This window comes from Diabrotica virgifera, chromosome 10 (genome assembly GCF_917563875.1).
Source record: "Diabrotica virgifera virgifera chromosome 10, PGI_DIABVI_V3a".
Classification (NCBI taxonomy): domain Eukaryota; kingdom Metazoa; phylum Arthropoda; class Insecta; order Coleoptera; family Chrysomelidae; genus Diabrotica; species Diabrotica virgifera.
In genome coordinates this window covers 60,483,238-60,508,540 of record NC_065452.1, presented here as the reverse complement: position 1 = coordinate 60,508,540, position 25,303 = coordinate 60,483,238, and the positions used below count along the sequence as shown (strand labels likewise).

General features: G+C 35.1%; 1 protein-coding gene across 1 annotated transcript in view; it reads right to left on the bottom strand.

Moving 5' to 3' along the window:
- The window catches only part of LOC114337267 (uncharacterized), a 721,645-nt gene that overhangs the window by 424,318 nt on the left and 272,024 nt on the right, over window positions 1-25,303 (bottom strand). Inside the window, exon 34 of the mRNA XM_050641250.1 lies at window positions 17,506-17,655. Coding sequence (XP_050497207.1) covers window positions 17,506-17,655 — 150 coding nt within the window. The remainder of the gene's footprint in view (window positions 1-17,505; window positions 17,656-25,303) is intronic.

The window sequence follows — 25,303 nt, the reverse complement described above, 5'->3', positions numbered from 1 at the left end:
CCCTCATGTTCAAAACGACAGATGCCGATCTGGATGTCAAGCCCAAGAAACCATCCAACATCTTACAGGGGGCTGCCAGGCATTTGCTGCAACTGAGTACAAGGAACGGCATGACGCAGTGGGAAAAATCCTTCATCAGGAGATAGCTATCAAGCTGGGACTTCTACAAACCGACCATCTCCCATATTATCAATACGTCCCTGAGAGTATGCTTGAGGATGGCAACTACAAGCTATACTGGGACCGCACTGTTCTCACAGACCAAACAGTGGCGCATAATAGACCAGATCTCGTATTAGTCAATAAATTAACGAGACAAACAACCCTCATTGATGTGGCGATTCCTAACAACAATAATCTACGTACTAAATTTACTGAAAAGATCGCCAAGTACAGAGATCTGGAAATTCAAATACGGAGACAATGGAGAATGCAAAGTACCCAGACGATACCGATTATTATGTCTACTACTGGAGTCATTCCGAAGACCCTCCTCGAAAGCATAAAAAAGCTGGGTCTTAATGAACATCTTTATAAGACCAAGCAGAAAGCAGTACTACTCGCAACGGCCAGATGTGTACGAAAATTTTTGGGAGATACACCTGCACCAAGTCACCTAGGGTTCGATAACACGGAAAGAGTCCCACCAGAGCTCAATCCTTTTGATACCGTAGGTATCTGGGATGAGTCAATTTTCCCCTTAGAGGGAGTGTGAGCCGTATGGCTAAATCTCGATAATAATAATAATAATCAAAGCGGAGCAAAGAGTATCAGATCAATACCGGGTGATCATAAGAAACAACCTTATCCCAGAGACTAGACGCAATACGATCAAAAGCGAAGTCGAACGGGAGATTAATAACCAAGAGCTAGTTTTAGATGAAGTCCCTAATGAAATCCTTGAAGAGCAGATTCCTGAGATTCCCATACCAGAAACTCAACCTGACAATACACAGCAGGAAAACAACGAGTTGCGCCATAGTCTAGAAAACGAAATGGCTCGTGCCGTACAGGAATTTAATGGAACAAATCCACTTAGCAGACCACCGCTACCACGAATAAACTCTTGTAAGGAACTAGGTGCGCTGTTACAAATTGTGAACACTGAAGTCCTACCCAATTATGTCGTAGAAGCCCACACATTGGAATATCTGCATATGCTAATCTACTGTGCAGCAACAGCAGTTGCCAATGTAATGGGCGTTAAGATCAGAACACGACGGGGTACTAATAACGGAAGGACTGGTAACAGAATTGCACCCTGGGAAAAAAGACTTCTCGGAAAAATTGAATTACTGCGTAGGGATATTGGTCAAGTCACAGAATATATAAGAGGTGTAACAAGTAGAAAAGTCATTAAGAGAGCTGAAGAAATAATGCGGAGTACTGCAAGACACTCGAGATACGATCCAGAAAATAACAGAGCCCAACAGTGTCTGGATACATTAAAACAAAAACTCTCCATCTATTCAGGACGATTAAGAAGGTATAAAGTTAGTAACAACAGAAAATGTGACAATACACTTTTTGAGACCTCTGAGAAGGCGCTCTACCGAAAACTCAATTCCAACGTAGAAAGTGTTGACAGGTCTTACCCAAGCCAAGAAGAAATTCATGAGTTTTGGGGAAATCAACTTTCCACACCAGCTGCTTTTAACAACAATGCTGGCTGGATAGAAGATACGACGCACAACTGTCACCACTACGTCACTGCTAACTACGAACCATTCACGACTGAAGAAATCTCAAATGTCATCAAAGAGCTTCATAACTGGAAATCTCCTGGACCAGACGGAGTTCAGAACTTCTGGCTTAAAAAGTTTTGGAGTATTCATGAGTGCTTATCAACATTAATTAATCATGTTATTTCTAATCCGCAGGAATTACCATCATTTCTAACTCAGGGAACTACTTATTTAATACCCAAGTATCAAAATAACACCCAAGATCCATCCAAGTACCGCCCAATTACTTATCTTCCAACTTTGTATAAATTGGTCACATCCTGTGTAACCCGGCGTATCTACCAACACTGTGCTCTAAACAATATCATAGAGCCTCAACAGAAAGGATGCGCTAAGGGTTCCATGGGTTGCAAAGAACAGCTTGTCATCGACTCAGTCATTTCTAACCAGGCATTCACTAAAAAAAAGGAACCTTTTTACTGCTTTTATTGACTATAAAAAGGCCTTTGATTCAGTACCACATGAATGGCTAATAGATATATTGAAAATATACAAAGTCGATGATAACATAGTGACCTTTTTAAGGCATATAATGAGAGATTGGAAGACTAAAATTCACCTCCAAATACCTGGTGAAAACAATATCGAAACCGAAAATATCGCAATCAACCGGGGCCTGTTTCAAGGAGACTCGTTGAGTCCACTGTGGTTCTGTTTAGCTTTGAACCCCCTTTCCCAGCTATTAAACTCCACTGACTCAGGTTTTAGCATTAAAAGCAATAATACTGTAGTAGCGAAGCTCAATCATCTGTTGTATATGGATGATTTGAAATTAATGGCTTCCACTCGAGAACACCTAGAAGAGATGTTAAAAACTGTAGAAACATTCTCTAATGATATTAGTATGCAGTTCGGTCTAGACAAGTGCCGTGTTTTGAATATAGTCAGAGGAAAGGTACAGCCCGGTGGATTCGATATGCAAAATGGCCAGAACATCGAGGCCATGAGCGATAACGATATGTACAAATATCTTGGAGTAAAGCAGGCGCGGAAAATTGACCATAAGCAAATGAAAGCTGAGATAACTACTGAGTTTATAAGAAGGGTAAAACAGCTGCTTCGTTCACAGCTTAACAGTAAAAATTTGTTTAAGGCACTAAACACCTACGCTTGTTCCGCGCTTAGCTATTCATTTGGTATTGTTAAGTGGACAAAAACGGATATAGAAAATCTTCAGCGAAAAGTACGAACACACCTCACAAAGGCACAAAAACACCACCCAAAAAGTGCAGTAGAACGAACGACAATACCCCGGTATTTAGGAGGAAGAGGACTTATGGATATAGGTGAGCAATTAGATAAACAAATTGCTAATTTAAGAACTTATTTTCAGATGCAGGCTGAGACATCTACTCTACACCGCGCAATTTGCGCAGTAGATGACACAACACCGATCAAACTGAGGGAACCAGAAATGCGCATAAACCACCTTACTAAGGACGAAAAACTGCGCACCTGGATGGGTAAACCTTTGCACGGGCGACATCCCAATAAGGTCAGCCAAGACTATGTCGACAATACAGCGTCGAACTATTGGTTGACATCAGGAAAGATGTTCCCTGAAACGGAGGGCTCATTACTAGCCATTCAGGATCAGGTTATACCAACCAGAAATTACCTGAAATATATCATCAAAGACATAAAGCATAAAAAAGCTGGGTCTTAATGAACATCTTTATAAGACCATGCAGAAAGCAGTACTACTCGCAACGGCCAGATGTGTACGAAAATTTTTGGGAGATACACCTGCATACCAAGTCACCTAGGGCTCGATAACACGGAAAGAGTCCCACCAGAGCTCAATCCTTTTGATACCGTAGGTATCTGGGATGAGTCAATTTTCCCCTTAGAGGGAGTGTGAGCCGTATTGCTAAAAATTATAATAATAATAACCTGTGGGAGTTTTTTGTCAGTTCTTCTATCAGGCGCGGCCCCCTGCGAATGGGGGATGCTTTCTGGGTATTCGTAGCGCCAATACCCAGAGAGTAGCAGGGATACTTGCCGTGGAACAAAAACTGACACCTGGCAGTAGGTATAAAATGCACACCCATGAGAATGGAGATAAATAATGTATGTTTAGGATCGTTGCCTGGGGATCGCCAGGGCACGTCTGGAGCCGGCGCTGGACGTGACAGCATGCGGGACGTCGGTGGCAGGGTGTGGAGGAGGCGGACCCCTGTCATACAATCAGCTACAGCCCAACCACAACCACAAGCGAGCCAAACAACAACAAGAGCTCCACCAGCCGAAAGTGCTGCGCTGGATCATCAGCCGGCGCTCACTCAAGCGGGACGACCGAGGCAGCGCATGAAATGGACTGTGTCCATTAATGAAAACATTTTGCGCTTCTATTACAAGGTGACAAACCTCGGTCAAGAAACAATCGGCTACCGACAACAACTACTTTCATTGATGGGTAATATATTTACCGAGGCACCTAAGTTATTCCTAATATAAACAACAACACCATCACATTTATTAGCTAATGATTCATTATGATGAATAATAAAACTTGGTATTATATAGTTACTAAGATCAGTTATTTCTCTAGTTTCTGACAAAATTATAACATCGAACATGTTTTTGAACATTTCAATGTACACTAGAAGTTCCTGAAAATTTTTTTGTATACTTCTTATATTAAAGTGAACGATGCCCAAAGAGTATCTATCGCCGTCAGTCCTATTCTGCATGCTATCCTCAAAATTGTTAAACACCATTGTGTTAATCTCATCATTATCTAAATTATCCAAATAATCAATCATTATTCAGATTTCTACGTCTGAACTCTCGAAATAACAAAAAGAGAATAAAAGAAAAATTATCTTACAAGTGCTAAACTGGTTAATGCAATTATGTAGTACGTGAGAGAAAAGTATATAAAATAAAATCAACACAAAAGCAGTTAATACTGAACAGATAGAACACTTCATTCTGGTTCATATTTTGTAGAAATAAGTAGATAAGAACAAAAAAAATATATATAAAAATATAAAAAGAAAATAAAAACAATAAATTACCACAACCTAATTGAATCAAAATAGATACCTGAACAATATAAAGAGATAACTAATTAACTAATTTTTCAAATTCGTCTTTATTTCTTGCAATCATCACTTTACCGTCCTTAGTAATATGAAGTTTACCATTATCAGACCAAACATTTGTTAAACCAAATTTTTCTATAGCGTGGTTCAGCATCTTGACTCTTAAGGGGGTTAAATCTTCACGTAAACTATACCAGTGCCTTTCAATAACTTTTTTTTTTCTATAAATAAGTTTTTTAGTAGTAATATGTAGTAATAATACATAATAACTAATAGTAGTTAATTGTGGAATAGGTTACAGGTTTCGAACGTCAGACTACGAAAATGCCCCATGTATTTTGTCGGACAGAACTTCCAATTGATTTGTTACCCTTTCATTAAACTGTCATGTAAATAGGACTGGTATTTATCACTAACTGGGCATTCTAACAAGTCCGACACGTAGAACATGTCAAATGACAGGAATTATGACAGGTGATAAATAGCAGTCTGATTTTTGCATGAGAGTTTAATGAAAGGGTAACAAACCAATTGGAAGTTCTGTCCGACAAAATACATGAGACTTTTTATTGTCTGACGTTCCAAATTTTTAACCTGTTCCACAATTAAAACTTCCCCTGTTCCAGTGTTCCGGCACATCAACGTTTGTTCGACTAGACACCGTTAAGCTATTAACAAATTTTCAACTTGCTATTAATAAACTTTTTTTAGTACGCGGGATCCAGGCCTATAATATATGGACATATTGTGCTCAGGTTACGAGGGACTTGTATAGAACATCAGTTTATTTGTTTTGCTATTGTAAAGCAATTATCAAGAAAGAGAAAAATTAAAAACCTACGATATGCTGATTACACGTTTATATTGGCGTCTACAACAGAAGGACTGGAACAAATTATGAATAATATGGGCAATGTGAGTACGGAATATGGTTTTGAAAATAAATATACAAAAAACCAAAGTAATAATCATCGATAAAAACAAAAACAACTAAACAGAGATAAGAAATATGGGAGGCTACGAAGCGGTCAGACAATTTAATTACTTGGGTTCCTTCATCACTAGAAGTGAATAATGCGAAGACGAAACCCGTCAACGCATCACAATGGTCCGATAGGTAACAGTCAAACTCACAAAAACATTGAAGAACACTGGCATCGCAAAAAATAAAAAAATACGCCTTCTTCCAACATCAATATTTCCTATCGCCACTAATGCTTCAGAAACATGGACTATCAAAAAAGCAGATTTGAAGCGTATAATGGTATTTGAAATGTGGGCCTACCTTAGAATGTTGCGCATGCCATGGACCACACATTGCATAAGTAATTTAATACTAGGAGAACTTAAGGTACTAGTACATTTTGAAGACCAAAAATAAGCATTTTTTCAAGATTTTTTTTTCTCAGAAACTTTATTAAAAATGAACATAAAGCTTTTTACATATTAATATGTAACTATTATAGAATACAAAAACTATATCTTTTTATATTTACGCACGTACACTAATATTGTAGAGGGCGCCAAAGTCGAGGCCTCGAGAAAAAGTAGTTCCGATGGCGGACAGTTAATCTCAGGATTGGGATCTCCGACACAAAAAAGTCGTACGGCATTTGAAAAAGGAAGGTTTCTTACGTGACAATTTACCACTGTTAGTGAAAAATTCAACAAAAAAAATATTTTACGGAAATTTGAAAAATGTTTGTGAAAAAATCGCCTGTTTTTCTTCAGTTTTTCACGGTTAAACAATATTTATTTTTCATTTTTTGGTCAAATTGTGGTAACTTGTCACGTTAGAAACCTTCCTTTTTCAAATGCAGTACGATTTTTTTGTTTCAGATATCCCAATCCTGAGATTAAATGTCCGCCATCATTTTTCGAGGCCTCGACTTTTGCGCCCTCTACAATATTAGTGTACGTACATAAATGAAAATAGATATATTTTTTATACTCTCTAAGAGTTAAGATATTAATATGTAAAAAGTTTTATGTTCATTTTTAATAAAGGTTCTGAGAAAAAAATTCTTGAAAAAAACGATTATTCTTGGTCTTAGAAAGTGTACTAGTACCTTAACATAAAAACTAGACTCACCACAACTCTCAACCAAAATATACTGTTTGGTTGATAGATATTTTGGACATAAAACTAGAAGAGAGTGTATGAAACGAATGATAGTTGAAGGCAACTTCTTCTTCTTAACGTGCCCTATCAAGTCACCTTGACGTTGGGAATTAACATGGCGAAACTGTCTCTGTCTCGAGCTATTCTAAATAGGTGTTTTGCTTTCTTTATTATTCCTGTCCACTCCCGGATATTCTTCAACCAACTGCTTTCTACCAATTCCTCTGCGTCTTCGATTTTACCCATCATAATAAGTTGAAGAATACTATACAGGTCTCCCCTTACTACGTGTCCAAAATAGGCCACCTTTCTATATTTGATGTTATCAAGCAGCTCGCGGGCAGCATTTGCTATCTTAAGGACTGCCACATTTGTCAGCATAGCCGTCCATGGTATTTTCAGTATACGTCTGTGCAGCCACATTTCAAAGGCCTCCAAACGATTAATGGTGGATATTTTTAATGTCCATGCTTCGACGCCATACAAGAGGACTGACCAAATGTAATATTTAATCATGAGCTTTCGAAGTTGAAGTTACAAGTTATCATTACAGAAGAATGACCTCATTTTTAAAAATGTCGTGCGGGCTAACACGATTCTTAGTCGAGGCATTGAAGCACAAAAATAGGCCTTACTGTCGATTTTTGGCGCAGTAAGACGGATTTTAATGCGGATTGGTGCGTTGGATTCGTGAGAATGTCAGGAAACTTTGTGAACTAATGTAATGAATAAGAAATCTCAAATTGCATTTGTGCATAAGAAAAATGCATTTCAAAAATGCATTTCGGTAAATAGTGGGAAAAATTGACTCAATTTTCTTACTCGGGGGTTTTTGGGGTCGCTGAAAACGAATATAAGGTCGGAGAGAGTGTGCAAACTACCTGGTGTCTGCAGCAGGTGTAATAAACGTCTTCTTCTGGAGTATTGTGGTAATTTATCATATAATTAGCTTAAACTCATAACTCGGGGGTTTTTGGGGTCGCTGAAAACGAATATGAGGTCGGCGAGAGTGTACAAACTACTTGGTGCCTACATCGGGTGTAATAAACGTCTTCCTCTGGAGTATTGTGGTAATTTATCATATAATTGGCTTAAACTCATTACTCGGGGCTTCTTGGGGTCGCTGAAAATGAATATGAGGTCGGCGAGAGTGTGCAAACTACCTGGTGCCTGCAGCAGGTGTAATAAACGTCTTTCTCTGGACTATTATGGTAATTTGTTAAATAATTGGCCCAAACTTGTTACTCGGGGGTCTTTGGTATCGCTGAAAATAAATATCGCAATGACTTAATTCTAATTTCATATCATTTAAAGCAGTTTGAATTAAGGCGCAAGTGAATGATGTGGTTTTGCCTTGAGAGAAAATTACTAGATACAGAATGTACTTAATGGCTATTGCCAAAAATAAAAAGATTGTCATTGAAAAAATTCTTTCATCTGTTGATGCATTTACCCAGCATTTAAAAAGGGTATATTTACAAACACAAATTTGGCTGCATGGAGAGGACAGTAACATGAACCCAACCGATTGGGGATGGGAATTACAAAATAATGTACTAATTCCAGTTAGAATGACTCAGCCACCTGGTCCTCCATACATTTTAAATTTAATATTTTGTAGTTGTAAGTCAGACTGCGGCAACTTATGCGGGTGCAGGAAGCATGGGTTAGTTTGTAATTTAGCCTGCAAAAATTATGCAGGCTCTGATTGCACAAATATTGCATTGAACTCGGGAGAGGAAGGCAATAATGAAGAAGAAGATGATAATGATGAAGAAAATGAATTTTAAAGATAAATTACGATAAATTTTGTATAATGAACTTTTTTAACCGTAAGTATATTATAATAATAAAAATTTATGTTTATTTATAATAAAAATACCACCCTTTTCGATCACTATAGTTACATCGAAGAAAATAGATTACCCCAAAAACCTCCGAGTAACGAGTTTAAACTAATTATATGATAAATTACCATAATACTCCAGAGAAAGACGTTTATTACACCCGCTGCAGGCACCAGGTAGTTTGCACACTCTCGCCGACCTCATATTCGTTTTCAGCGACCCCAAAAACGCCCCGAGTAATGAGTTTAAGCCAATTATATGATAAATTATCATAATACTCCAGAGGAAGACGTTTATTACACCCGCTGCAGACACCAGGTACTTTGCACACTCTCGCCGACCTCATATTCATTTTTAGCGACCCCAAAAACCCCCGAGTAATGAGTTTAAGCCAATTATATGATAAATTACCACAATACTCCAGAGGAAGACGTTTATTACACCCGCTGCAGGCACCAGGTAGTTTGTACACTCTCGCCGACCTCATATTCGTTTTCAGCGACCCCAAAAACCCCGAGTAAGAAAATTGAGTCAATTTTTCCCACTATTTAACGAAATGCATTTTTGAAATGCATTTTTCTTATGCACAAAATTCAATTTGAGATTTCTTATTCATCACATTAGTTCACAAAATTTCCTGACATTCTCACGAATCCAACGCACCAATCCGCATTAAAATCCGTCTTACTGCAAAAAAATCGACACTTCAATCCTTCAATGCCTCGACTATCTACATTTTATCTCTTTATCTGGATCTAGTTGTTCAGTAATATGGCAACCAAGATATTTAAAAGTGGGTACTCTTTGAATTATATGACCATCAACATATAACCGTGAATCTTGATGGGCCAAACGGCTAAATACCATGTATTTTGTTTTTGAACAGTTTATGTTTAGGCCAAACTCTCTTCCCACTATGTCAATGGCATTTAAAAGGTGTTGTGAAGGCAACATAGCGGGCAAAAGATCCGGAGGAAGATGTCCAGCACGATGGTCAGACCAAATAAAGGACTTGACTGGTTTCTCATTTCTTCGAATCAAAACAGCACGCAGAGAGAGAGAGAGAGAGAGAGAGAGAGAGAGAGAGAGAGAGAGAGAGAGAGATAGATAATTTTACTTGACGCCATTACATCTCTACGAAGGAGAAAAGATAGAGGAGCAGTGCCATTGTGGTATCGTGGCCACCTACTTTATATACATAGTCCAGTTAAGATTTCGGGTGATTTGTTTCTATCTAGTTTTTAGCTGCGTCTTTAACTTCACGAATCGTTAGTTGTTCCTCTTTTCTCTCGTCTGTTCCGCTTACCTCGACTCTTTTGTCTTTCAGGTTTTTTCTTCCTCCTCTACATATTAAGTATTCAGTATAGTCTTTCTATATTAAGTAGCCGGCCAAATTATTCCATCCATCGATCCAATACATCTTTCCTTTGGTTAATATGTCACAATTCGGATTTCTGAATCGGTTTGTAGTTTTTTTTTTATTTAAAGACACAAAGTCGCATCCACCCAAAGGTTATTAGCGACATTCCTGTAACATTTGTAATAATATTAAATTTAACATTTGTAACAATTAATCATTGTAACAATTTATTAGAATTTATGAACAATTGAACATTTGTAACAATTAATGAAGTTAAATTTTGTGTAACATATTTATACATTTTAAGTAACCTAATAAATTGTCCGGAACTAAATTTTTGTTGAGGAGTGCTTTCAGGTTATTTGGCAAATTGTAAAACTGTTTTTGATTTACATATTTAGGACAGTCTATCAAGAAGTGCTTTATACTGTCTACTGTATTGCATGTTTCGCATTTTGGAGGTTCACTATTTGAGAAGAGATAGGCGTGTGTATACCTAGAGTGTCCAAGTCGTAGACGTGTAATAATAGTTTGGCAATTTCTGTTTCTGACAGTGGACTTCCATGAAAAAATGTCACTTTTGATGGTTCTGAGTTTAGAACCAGAGTCATTCCACTCCCGATTCCACGCACTTAACACCTTATTTTTGAAATAAACTTTTAGATCGCCTGCGACACTCCGACACTCTGTTTCTGATGCGTCACTGTTGATAGCGTTACGCGCACTAGTATCTGCTTCTTCATTCCCTTCTATACCTATATGAGATGGTATCCACAGGAAGTGGATTCTTCTAAAATTATCTTGAGCTTTCATTAATTCGGCCTTGATCATTTTCTCAATGGGGTGTTTAGGGTATACATTTTGCAGAGCTTTGACTGCGCTGAGAGTGTCAGAAAGGACTAGACAACAAGGGATGTTTTTAATATTTATTTGCTTGATGGCTTTGAACAAACCAAATAGTTCTGTAGTATAGATGCTGGAATTTATAGGAAGTTTAAATTGAAAAGTGTCATTTGGGGTTACCACTGCTGCTCCAACGCCAAGGTCACCTTTGGATGCATCTGTATAAATTTTAATCCACTCATTGTATTGTTGATCTAGGATTGAATTTAGTTTGACTTTAAAAATAATAGGACTGGTTTCATATTTATTATATATACTTAACGCTGTATTGACTTTAGGCTGTTCGATAGTCCAAGGGAGATAGTTATTGGTATTCGTTTGAAATACTGTTGGGAATTGAATGTTTAGTCTGGAACTATATAATCGGATTCTCTCGTAGTAAGGTTTGGGGGCACGGGGCTTATTATTGTAATAGTTGATATATTTGTTATTAAAAGTATTACAGAAGAGAGGTGTTTTATATCTGAAGCTATAGATGTAGCATGTGCTAGAGCTAAGTACATTCTTCGGTAGTTTAGAGGTGGTTCGCCGGCTTCGCTCAGTATGCTTTCGGAGGGAGTTGTCCGGAAGGCTCCAAGTGCAATTCTAATACCAGCGATGTGTATGCTGTCAAGTTTTTTAAGTAATGTTTTTGAAGCAGATGCATATGCAATTGATCCATAATCTAATTTAGATCTAATTAGTGTTTTATATATTCTCAACAGAGTTTCCTGATCTGATCCCCAATTTCGGTTTGCCAAGGTTTTCATTAGATTCAGTCTTTTATGACATGTTAAAATTGTCTGTTTTATATGTTCCTGCCAAGTAAGTTGTTGATCAAACCACATACCTAAGAACTTTGCCGTTGGTTTAAATGGGAGCATAGTATTATATAATTTTAAGGTAGAGGGCGTTGATGAAACCTTTTTGGAGAAGAGTATTCCTGATGTTTTTGTTACTGAAAATTTGAATCCGGTCGTTAGAGACCATTGTTCTAATTGGTTTAGAAAATGCTGCAAAGCGTTTGTCATTGATGCGGTGTTATTTCCTTTGATATGCGCAACAAGGTCATCTGCAAAAAGTCGAGCCTTTAGAGGTTTAGTAAGGTTGTTAATAATATTATTTATTGCCACTAAGAATAATGTAGGGCTTAGGACTGATCCTTGGGGTGTTCCATTTTCTTCACTTTTCTCCTCTGAGTAAGTATTATGTAGTCTCACGCAAAAAGACCGGTTCTGTAAAAAGTTTTTAATAAATTTCAGGCAATTTCCACGAATATTCCATGAATGTAGTTCTTTCAGAATATTGAATTTCCAACAAGTATTAAATGCCCTTTTCAAGTCGAAAAATATTGCAATATAGTTTTGTTTGGTTGCTAGCGCTTCATGAATGTCAGATTCTAGATCAAGAATATTGTCAATGCCCGGGCGATTTTGTCTGAAACCGTTTTGTTCCGGATTCCGGAACTAAACGATTTGGTAATTCTAATGTCCACGTTAATCTAAGATTTACCATTTTTTTCATCAATTTGCTCATAGAGCATATTAAGCTGATTGGTATGTATGAGTCAGGTTCTGGGATTGATTTTTGAGGTTTTAAAAAAGGTAATATAATAGCTTTAGACCAAATTGATGGAAATTTATTATTTTGCCAAATTAAGTTAAAAAGTTGAAGAATAAATAATTTTGCTGAGTGAGGAAGATGTTTTAAAATATTGCCAAGATATCGTCTGGGCCCGGGCTAGTGTTTTTTAATTGGGATAAAGCATTTTCCAGTTCTTCAAAAGTGAAAGGTAGATCTAATGGATCATTTAAATTGTCATTTTATAAAAGATCAGTATTTTCTGTTATTATTTTTCTTTCAAGGAATGTATCATTGTAGTTACTGTTTGAAGACATTTCTCTAAAAGATTCAGCTAAAGTGTTAGCTATCTCTTGAGGAAAGTTGAAATCCTATTGTCAATTTTTAATTTTGAAGTCATTGGCGTGTATTTCAAACCAGAAATTTTTCTTATTATTTTCCATACTTCGCTGACAGGAGTTGAGGAATTTATTTCTGAAACATATTTGGACCAGGAAGCCTTCTTAGCTTGTTTTATAATAAGTTGTGTCTTAGATTTAAGTGATTTGAACATGATTTTATTTTCAGGTGTTTTATGTCTTTTATATTTATTAAATGCAGTTTTACTTGCTCTAATAGCTGCTCCACATTCTGAGTTCCGCCAAGGTACAGGAATCTGATTATTCTTTGTCTTTTTTGATTTCCCAACGAATTGCTCAGCACTACTCATAATAATGCTATTTCAAATTGTTTAAAGATTCATCAATGCTTTCAGCCATTTTACAGTTTGGCATTGAGTTGTCGATATAATTTTCAAATTTTAACCAATCGGCAGTTTCAGTTTTCCATCTGGGTATGAAAACGTCATGGGTCAGAGCCATAGAGTTTTTTATTACTGTAGGATGGTGCGCTCCCATAAGTGTATTGTAAAACTTCCCAAAATAATCGTGGTGTGAGTGCAGTGTCATAAAGACTTAGATCAATTGCTGAAGAATTTCCGGTATTAATGTTAAATCTGGTTGGAGCTTCGTCATTAAGAAAATTCAATTGAAAATCTGAAATTATATTTTCGACAATTTTTCCTCTAGCATCTGAATAAAAGGAGCCCCAAATAATATTATGACTATTAAAATCGCCTACAATAATGCGAGAGGATGGTATTTGACTTAATAAATTCTTTAAATCGTTGTACGTTACTTGGCGACTGGACGGTAAGTAAACGTTGCAAATAAAATACCTGTTTGATGATTGTATTTCCACGACTACAACTTCCAGATTTGTAGCCACTGGAAATTCTTTCGCCGATAGTGATTTTTTTACTAGTGTGTCTACACCACCTGAAGAAAAATTATTATTTGTTATCCTGTCTTTGCGAAAACAGTCATATTGGTTGGAGTTATATTTTTTTGGGACTCAGATTAGTTTCCTGTAGGAAATTAGATTCCTGTAGATTTCCAATTAGATGTTGGAGCATAGCAAGGCGATGGAAACATCCATCAATGTTCCACTAAAGTAGGGACTTGAATTTTAATATTGGCTTAATTGAGATGTGTCACTTTCCCAGTCCGATGCCTCACTGCCAAAATAACTATAGATTTTTTTCTTTATGGACGTGAATTTACGTTTTATTGATCTTTCCTTTAAATGGGGGTAAACTTGACTGAGCATATGGGACAAAGCTGATAGGTCTGTGGTATATTCTTGAATTGTGGTTATATGATCTGTTGATCCCGTGATATTCATTAGGAGCATGTTAAGTTGTTCAAAGTTTAGAGGGAAAGGTAGAGGGTGATTTTCTATGAAGTTTTTAGCAGGGTCAAGTAAGAGAGAAAATGAGCATTCAGAAGTGCTTGCTGAACTAGTTTTAGCTTTTTTAGATTTTGCTTGGGCTTTAGGTGGTGGAAAAATGTTACATTTTTTTGAAGATGGATCTGCTTCAGGTGAAATAATTTCATCATAGTTACGTTTTGGTTGATTGGTTGGTTGGTTGGTTGGTTGGTTGATTAATTATGTGACTGCCCTTATATGATGCATCTACTTTGTTCGGTATCTCTGGGAAATTAGAAGTAGACATTTGTTCACACTGAGAAGCGTTTGTATCATTGGGTGCTTGCGAAGATATATTTGTTGCGCTGGATACTGATGCTTCATTGTTTTGGTTGGGGTTTAGTTGAGGTTGAGCTAATGGTTCGGAGCACTGTGATGCAATGTGACCTGGCTTCTTGCATCTAAAGCAAACTAAACTGTCTTGAGGAATGAATATTCTATATATCGTGTTGTCAAAAACAAGAGTAAATGACTCTGGTAGTGTTAGACTGTGAGGACTGATATAGATTTGTTTTCGAAAACTAAGGATGTGATTGAACTCAGGTATAGAAGCACTAATTTTAAGGAATGTCATGGGGGAGACAGGAACTATGCCGATTTTTTGCAACTCATTGATTAGCAAGTCGTGCGGTATTGAAGGACATACGCCGGAGAGCACAAGTCGTTCCGCTGGTGTAACTAACCTTCTTGCTCTGACAATTTCACCTTGTATTTCTATTTGACCATGATTATTCATAAAATCATCCACTATTTGTTTATTGGATAAATACATACATATGCGATTATTAGATAATCTAGAAGAGAAGATTATATTTTTCGGTTGAATTATATTTCCAAGTGGGAGAAGGTAGTCTTGAAGTTTGGTGTTTTCTAAGGCACTAAAGATAATTGCTTGGGACTTTAAAGGAAATTGCACTCTCGACGCTGCCAAAGAGTATGACTGTGATGCGTTTATTTGACTTTGATGGTCTTGTATTGTAGAACTGTTTTGTGATTCCATGTTAGAATTCATTTTGATAAACGTTAAGTGAAAAGTAAGTCCGACCCTGTACACCTGCTAAAACAGGTATATCGGTCTTTACTAAAAGCGGTTATTTTGCTGGTACAACTGGATTTGTTTGTTGACAACAATAACAAATAATTGCAATTTGCCGACTTTAATGCTAATTTAACTGGATATTATGTAAAGAGTTTGTACACTTACAGTTTATTTCAATATATCACTAAGATTCACAATTTATAACTTATATTAAACTTTGTTAATATTAAAAATATTCGGAGCCCACATTGAATACAACATTATAGTTATCGGTGCAGAACCGAACTCCTCGGTTTGTAGTTGCCTTGAATTATTTTCTGTTGATATTAACTTTCTTATTTTTATTTTTCCCTATATAAAACTACTGATATCTGAATAAAACCTTTTTTTTTATTGAAATACGTTATTGTAAAAATGTAGTAATGGCTTTTACTGAATATAAGTGTGTTTAATTTTTAAACGAAAATCGAACAGTTAAAATCTAACGAAATTTTGGATTTTTTAATTTGATTTTTCAAATGTGATGCGAAAGTAAAGCATGAAAATTGACTAGACTTTTCAAATAAATCATCCTTTGATATTCATCAGTGCACCAAAAAATGATAATTGTCATTTTTGGCAATTGTTTTAGCTCAAAATATTAACTTTGGAGTAGAATTTGAATTGCAGGTAGAGTAATGCGCATTAATTTAATTATCATTCATCGCAATACAAAATCGCGTCAAAAATTGTTGAAAATAATTTATTTTTACAACTGTAAAAGTAATTTTTATTTTATAATTGAAAATGTGTTCTACACAGAACTACAGATATAGAATATATATGATATGATATGATATTATATTATACATTTAAAATTTTCACTGAATAAATATTGCAATATACAGGGTGGGACATTAGTGTGACAAAGTCCAATTACTCGTTTGTAGTAAGAGATACGAAAAAAAGTTATTTAGGTAAAAATTGGGGCGCAGATAGGACCATAATTTAACAATATTTTTAAATTTACAGGGCTACCCGTATTTACAGGGTGACACAAAATTTTGTTTTTTAACGGAACACAAGATAATTACGTTTTTTTGTTAATTTCGTAGCAATATTCACACCCTGTAGAATTGTAGTGATTTGGCATCAAGATTTCTATTTATGTTCAAACGATTTTTAATATAGTCTACTGTTGTTAAACATTAATAATATAGCAAAATGTTTAATTGTAATATACAGGGTTGGTCAAAACTCGGAATGAGTATTTTCAGTTTTTTATTTTTAAGCATTCCCTATACCTAAGTGCTTTAATTTTTGAGTTATTCGTGATTATGTAAGCCAATCATTAATTGCAACAACAATTACGTATAAATTTTATTAGGTGGCCGTGAAAATATTAAATCATAAATAATTTTTCGGAAAAAAATACATATCAATCTAGACTGACACTTAATTTATTAATATTGGATGAGATATCACAATACCTACGTAGTTAAGATTGTTGGTGCGTAAAAGATTAACAAAAACATATAATATTGTATCTAGTTAGCTATGACACTAAATTTGCATATCTTTTAAACTACCTTAAATAATATCACAATACCCTATATTTTCAGAAAGAAGACATCGAGGAGAATCCAAAAAATGTAAAAATATACAGGGTATTGATTTCCTAATCTGAGCCTTACAAGCTTCGCTTTGGCTCGATATTAACATCCAATAATAAATAATAAAGATGTAAAAAAAATTTAAATAAAATTTATTTCCTTTATGTTCCGTAACATAATTTTGAGACAAAGGGATGTTATTAGTAGTATTAATTAAAAGTTGCTACCAGGAGTAAAACAATTTAAAGGCCATGGAACGGGGTTAAACAAAAGCAAAGTTTTAATAATTTGGCACGGCGTCCTTTTCAGATAAAGGATAATGGTTATTTTATCTTATTTTATGTAAGAAGATAACAAATAATTCCACCCTTTTATACAAATTAGGTTTTTTTCAAATTAATGTCTTTCTTATTTCCTGGAATCAGCAGAACCCCAGATTTAATCTTAATAAGAGAAGAGGAATAAATGAATGTATAATACTCACGCATTGGTTTTTGTGCTGAAGGACGCTCCACTGTTGTTGAAGGGCTTACGGGGCATAGTCAGTTTCAGTATTCCGTTCATATTGGCCAATTCCTTATAATCCACTGTGCCATATGCAACAGATTGATCTTCCGGCGAGGATGCTTCAAATCTACAACAGGTATCAACTACATATATTTTTTATTTCACAAACTGTTTGATATAGCTCTATCAATATTTTGCTTCGTACATTTACAATATTCGACTCACTTTAATATAGAACTTTTTATAGATTTTTATTTTAATGTTTATTTAAATTGAAAATAAAGTGGGATTTTTAATTCCTACAATAAATATTTATAGGGCAGTAAAGACAAAAAACAGCTGAAAAAATCACATACAGATTTTTGAAGGTTCTACAGGGTATATAATATGCTGATTTTGCTTTCATTTCTAAACAATTATTTTTTTTTAGTAAAGATCCAGCAGAAATTTTATGATTACGAGTATTGCTATCTGATCATTACTGCGATCAATAAGCAAGTTAGTTGTATCTTAATTTAATACTACAGGAAACGTATCTAAGGTCATATTCACCAATAATCCTTATAGTCGAAGCAATAAAGCACTGAACCTCCGAAAAAAAAAACGACAATACTGATCTCAATAATTCTTTTTGCATTCGATTCGTGAATGCGCCAAAAAACTTTGTGACCCCTAGCCATGAGATAAAATTGAAAAACTGCATACAAAAAATGCATTCTTAAAGTGCATCTCAAACAGACAATAAAAAAATTCAGAACTCGTCAATTATCGGCGGAAATAAGTTCAATTTTGTCACTTGGGGGTTTTTGCGGTCGCTGAAAACGAATATGATATCGTAGGTAATCTCCGGAGTATCTGGTACACAGGGTACCTACTGTTTACCTCTTCTTTTGAAGTTTTCGGCAAATTCATTACTCGGGGGTTTTTTGGGACGCTGCCGACGAATATGACATCGAAAGTGATCTCCGGAGTACCTGGTGCCCAGGGTGCCTACTGTTTATTTCGTCGTGTGGAGTTTTCGGCAAAAAATTTATTAGAAAATTAGTCAAAAATCATAACTCGGTGGGTCTTTGGGGTCGCTAACAAAGAAATATGACATCGGAAGTGATCTCCGAAATACCTGATGCCCAGTGAGCCTACTGTTTACCTCGTCTTCTGGAGTTTTCGGCAAATTCATTAAAAAATTAGTCAAAATTTATTACCTAGGGATTTTTGGGGTCTCTGACGACGAATATGACATCGGAAGTGATCTCCGGAGTACCTGGTACCCAGGGTACCTACTGTTTACCTAGTCTTTGGGAATTTTTTCTGCAAATTCATTAAAAAATTAGTAAAAAATCATTTGTCACGAGATAAACAGTAGGTACCGTGGGCACCAGGTACTCCGGAGATCGCTTCCGATGTCATATTCGTCGTCAGAGACCCAAAAACTCCCGAGTAATGAATTTTGACTAATTTTTTAATGAATATTTGCCGAAAACTCCGGAAAACGAGGTAAACAGTGGGTACCCTGGGCACCAGGTACTCCGGAGATTTTATGACATCATATTCGTTTTCAGCAACCCCAAAAACCGCCCGAGTAACAAAATTGAACTTATTTCCGCCGATAATTGACGAGTTCTAAATTTTTTTTATTGTCTGTTTAAGATACACTTTAAGAATGCATTTTTTGTATGCAGTTTTTCAATATTGTCTCATGGCTAGGGGTCCCAAAGTTTCCTGGCGCATTCACGAATCGAATGCAAAAAGAATTATGAAGATCCGTCTTGTCGTTTCTTTTTTGGAGGTAAGGCCGATTTTAGTGCTTTATTGCTTCGTCTGTTAAGTTCTAATCATAATAATACTACTAACTAACGTGTACAGTGTGTACACTTAAGCCTCACTTTGCTCTGCACTTTCACTTATCGCGCTTACTTAACTTATCGCACTAACTCGAACGGCTTCGTTCTCTTAAAGTCTTCTTAGCGTTGTCTATGATGAGTTTGATGACGTCGTCATTCACATGGTTGGAGAGCCTTTTTTTATGACTCTAGGCAAACTTACTTATTGTCTGGCTAACCGTATCCATCTGGAGGTCTCGATGAAGATCACAATTTCTGAAGTACCAGGGAGCGTTAACGATGATCCTTAACAATTTATTCTGATATCGTTGTATAACTTAGATGTTACTTTTTTTTGTACAGCCCAATAGCTGTATGTCGTAATACAGTTGAACCCGCTTATTAAAATATCGGTTATAGGATTATACCGGTTTAAGGAATAGAAATTTGAGGTCCCGAAATATTTCTACCAGGCATGAATGATCGGTTATTAGAATATTCCGGTTATAGGAATACTTTTGCTTGACACGAAAGCTATTCCAATAAGCGGGTTCGACTGCATGTCCATATCGGCTTAAGGACTTGCTTATACAATAACAATGTGTTGTAAGTACACAGAACGAATTTTTTCTCATTAACCAGTACATCTTTCTGAACTTAATTTCTAAATCTTCTTTCTTTTTAATATGAGTTTTCCAGCGAAGCTTTTAATCGAATGCCATACTCAAATATTTAGCCGTATTTGAATAATGCATTGGGTTTCTATTTATACTGACTGGAATATGTTCTTCTTTTTTTTAGTAAAATTGACAGGAACAAATTTTGTTTCATTCAATTTGATTCGCCATCGCCTGATCCAGATGTTAATTTTTCAACATAATTTTGTAGCATGGTTGCTGCTTCCTCGTGGTGTTTTCCAACTGCTAAAATACATGTGTCATCTGCAAATGTCGCAATTATGTTGCCATGACTTCTAATTAATAAGATAAAGAAGAATATCAGGACAAGAAATATATTAAATTTTCCTAATAAAAATAATAAATAATACTGAAAATTTACTTTTACTACTTTTTCATCAATGTTCTTGTATTCAACAAAGTGTTATTTCTGCGTCGAAAATATATTTTTTGTGTATACGAAGGTTGCTATATCATGTTTGTAAATTTTTTAACAAACTGGCAGTGGAAATACGAATATTTGAAAACAAGGCTGTGCATGTCACATTATTTTATACAGGGTGTTTGGTAAAGAATGGGCCATAGATTAACCTTAGATTCCTGAGCTTAAAACAGGTCGATTTGAGCTAACTTACCTTAGCACGAAAGTTGATAATAACCGAAATACAGTGTGTCAAAATTAAACTTTTATTTTATTTATTCTTGAATATTTCCTGACAAACAGGAGATAACAACACGAAATTTGGTAAGCGAGGGTTTTTTGAGATGAGATATCTAAATTCGCCATTAAAAATCATGTATTACCCAGAGGGCGCCACATACGTCTTTCAGCCCTAATTTAATATGTTCAATTTTTTTATCCCACACTATATATTTTTGAATCAAAATTTTTATTATCTTAGTATGTTTACTTAAAAAAGGTATACTATATTCATCTCGCTAAACTCAACTGTTTTCGAGATAAACGCATTTTAATTCTGCGGTACAACATAATTTTTTGCATAATATCATTGTAGTTAGACCCGAAAAATAAACTTGAAACCATAATAATTGTGCCAGTTCTCATATTTGTGTCATTGCATGGCAAATTCCATTTAAAGAAATTAGCGATACATTTTTGTAAATTTTTATTGTTTAAAGTTGTTTTTCGGGTGTAACTACAATGATATTATGCAAAAAATTATGTTGCCTCTCAGATATAAAATGCGTTTATCTCGAAAACCGTTGAGTTTAGCGAGATGAATGTAGTATACCTTTTTTAAGTAAAAATATTAAGAGAATAAAAGTTTTGATTCAAAAAGTATGTAGAGTGAGTAATAAAAAAAATTGAACCTATTAAATGAGCGCTGAAAGGCGATGTGGCGCCCTCTGGGTAATACATCATTTTTGGTGGCGAATTTAGATTTGTCGTCCCAAAAAAACCCCGCTTACCAACGGGGTAATTTCGTATAACTAGCCCATGTCTGTTAGGAAATATTCAAGAATTAATAAAATAAAAGTGTAACTTTGACACCCTGTATTTCGGTTATTATCAACTTTCGTACTAAGGTAAGTTAGCTTAAATCGACCTATTTTAATCTCAGGAATCTGGTTAAGCTATGGTACATTCTGTACCAAACACCCTGTACATATTAGATTATTCATAGATGTGGAATCATTGTAAATTTATTTCATATTGGGGTTCCTTTTGTCTGGTAGTTACGAATTTAAGGTACACTGTAGAAAAATAAGCAACAATGTTTTTACCCTACTGAGAAGCAGTAAAAAAACAGACATCTCAATTCACCCCGTTGTTCTCAATGGAAATACCAATAAGTCGTTGATTATTATCGTTTGGTACTTCATGTTTACTGTGATTACCAGTTACTGCAGTATACAGAACTTCTTTTCCAACTTTCGCATTACAATCACCCGTTATTATCTTCATATCACTTGTAGGTAAGCGTCCGTTTTTGTCCGATGTTCCTAGTAAAGATCTTTTATTTCGTCGCCCTTCTCTTCTGATGGTGCATGAATATTGATTATACTCCCGTTCGCATATTTACAAATGCTCCTATACTACGGCACCAGAGTGCTGAAATCGGTTAGCCTTTGATATACACTATTACGCTACACACCCTCATTGATTTCGGCACCTATTAAATTATAAGACATCTATTAAAATATGGTGCCTAAGTTTTTATTGCAATTAATATTATGTAAGTATTGTATATTTCAATTTATTGTATTCAAATAGAAATGTCGACACTGCAATAAACCTAGCATAAGAATGTGTTTTTTGACCCTAACCCGAGAAGCAAATAAAACAACAATTAAAAAAAACGCCAGTGAATAAAAAACAAATAAATATTTTTTATTTTTATTTATTTATAGATACAGATATAATTACTCGTATACAGTGCGTCCATAAAGTTTCGCATACATTCATTATTAGCTAAATAAACATTATTAGAAATTACCGAAACATGTCGACTTTTGATTTTAATTTATGATATTTGGCATATATATCATACTAGTGACGTCATCCGTCTGGACGTGATGACGTAATCGATGATTTTTTTAAGGAGAATAATAGGGGTCGTGTGCTAGCCCATTTGAAAGGCAATTCAATTCTCTATTCAATAATATAAACATTAACATAATTATTTATACAGGGTATTCAATTTTTTTTATATTAAATTAATGGACACAAAAAGACGAATGTGCGTAATTTATTTAATTCAAAATACATTTTACTACTGTCATAAAACAGTAATAAAATTTTTATTTGGCAAATAAACATTGCTTTTCGCTTAAATTAAATGTTCAACCTGTCAAGATGCAGGTGGGTGGCAGCTTAAATATTGAATTTAAGCAAAAAGTAATGTTTATATTTGAAATAAACATTTTATTTCTGTTTTGTGACAGCAGTAAAATGTATTTTGAATTAAATAAACTACGCAAAGTCTTCTTTTTGTCAATAAATTTAATTAAAAAATTGTTTTTGGACACCCTGTATAAATAATTATGTTAATGTTTATATTACTGAATAGAGAATTGGATTGCCTTTGAAATGAGCTATCACACGATCCCTATTCTTATTGAAAAAATCATCGATTACGTCATCAGCTCCAGACGGATGACGTCACTAGTATGATATATACGCCAAAAAATCATAAATTAAAATCAAAAATCGACCTATTTCGGTTATTTCTAATAATGTTGTTTATTTAGTTATTAATGAATTTATGCGTTACTTTATGGACGCACTGTATACGAGTAATTATATCTGTACTTATAAATAAATAAAAATAAAAAGTATTTATTTGTTTTTTATTCATTGGGGTTTTTTTTTAATTGTTGTTTTATTTTCTTCTCGGGTTAGGGTCAAAAAACACATTCTTATGCTAGGTTTATTGCAGTTTCGACATTTCTATTTGAATACAATAAATTGAAATATACAATACTTACAATAATATTAATTGCAATAAAAACTTAGGCACCATAATTTAATAGATGTCTTATAATTTAATAGGTGCCTAAATCAATGAGGGTTTGTAGCGTAATAGTGTATTTCAAAGGCTAACCGATTTCAGCACTCTGGTGCCGTAGTATAGGAGCATTTGTAAATATGCCTCACGTTCTTTTAATTACTGTTAATTTGTATTGAACACATTCTATCAGAGGAAAGATTAACAGCTATTATTTTATGCTTGATACATTTAACTACCAAACAATTAGTTCCAAACTTTCTGTCTTTTCCTCAATTTTTAAAGAGCACCATTGTCTTCTATTTCAGTTATATCCGACACTAATTGTTTTGCCTCTTACAGAGTCACTAAACCGATTTTATACTTCCTTGCCGCCTCATTGATTAGTTCCTTTAGCCCACCTTTATAAAAGGTTTTTCTGAATTTCCATAGTTCGTAATCCGTTTCGTCGCATTGTTCGTCGCCATTTGTTTCCTTTTTATGCTGGTGCTTAATTTTTTGCTTTGGTCTCCACCACCAACGTTTCTTTCATGCCATCCCAGCGCCATATTTCATGATCGGAGTATATTTTCTTATACTCTACTTTCACATTTCACTTGCACATAATTTTTCGCTAAATTTTTTAGAGTGTGTCGGACATTTCTATTTACGTGTAAGTCCTGTATAATTATATGTTTATGCCTTTTTCCATTTTTTAAACTTTCAAACGTTTCAACAATAATTTATATTTCATATTAAATAAGAGACACCATTGTGATCTTAACACATCTGTTTTAACCTCAGGTTAGATTAAACTTGATTATTGGTCTAAAAGAGAACCAGCTTTTAGAAAGACAAAAATGTAGTTCATGGATATTTTCTGCAGCGTTTAGTATTTGTCACCTCCGCATATTTTTATCATTCTTTACCATTTTGTACAGCTGGTCTGTGTAGATCAATCTTCTTCTTCTTGACTGGCTTTACAACGCGGGATGAGTCTTCGCCGCATCAACATCAACCTTCCATCTTTTTCTGGGACGGCCTACTGATCTTCTACTGTATGGTTTATCAAAAAATACTGTCTTTAACACTCTCTCTTCCTCTGATTTTATGACATGACAAGCCCATCTTATACGGTTAGCTTTTATAATATGTCTGACGATGTTTTCAGTACCATACAGAGTCACCAATTCAGCATTACGGCGCCATCTCCACTGTCCTGTCAATTCATCTCTTTGAGGGCTAAATATCATTCGCAGAACCTTCCTTTCAAATACCAGCAGCTTAATTATTTCCCGATAATGTAGAGTCCATATTTTACTTCCGTATGTAACATCTGGGCGAATAATTGACATGTATACTGTACAGTCTTAGTTTAGATTTTCTTTTTAGCAGCTTAGATCGTAATAATAATGCTCTGTTCCACTCAGCTATCCTTGCTGAGACTTCTTTTTCTATGTGGTTTTCATCTGTGATTACCGCCCCCAGATATTTAAACTCTTTTAGTACTTCGAATATGAATAGTTCTGCCAATAGTTATGTACTTCGGTCATGAATAGTTATGTTCTGCCTAACTCTTGGCCTTGGATTTTTGGTTATGAGCGTGTATTTCGTCTTCTGTTCATTTATTCGAAGGCCCAGACTACCAGTTTCTTCCTCGAGTTCTGAAAACACTTATCTTACGTCTCTTGTAGAATGAGCGACTGCATCTAGATCATCAGCAAAGGCCAACACTAGTTTTGATTCTTGATTAGCAAATGCCCCCGTCAGCTCAGATAATATTTTACTTTTTGCGTATTCCAAGGCCAAATTGAATAGCAACGGTGATA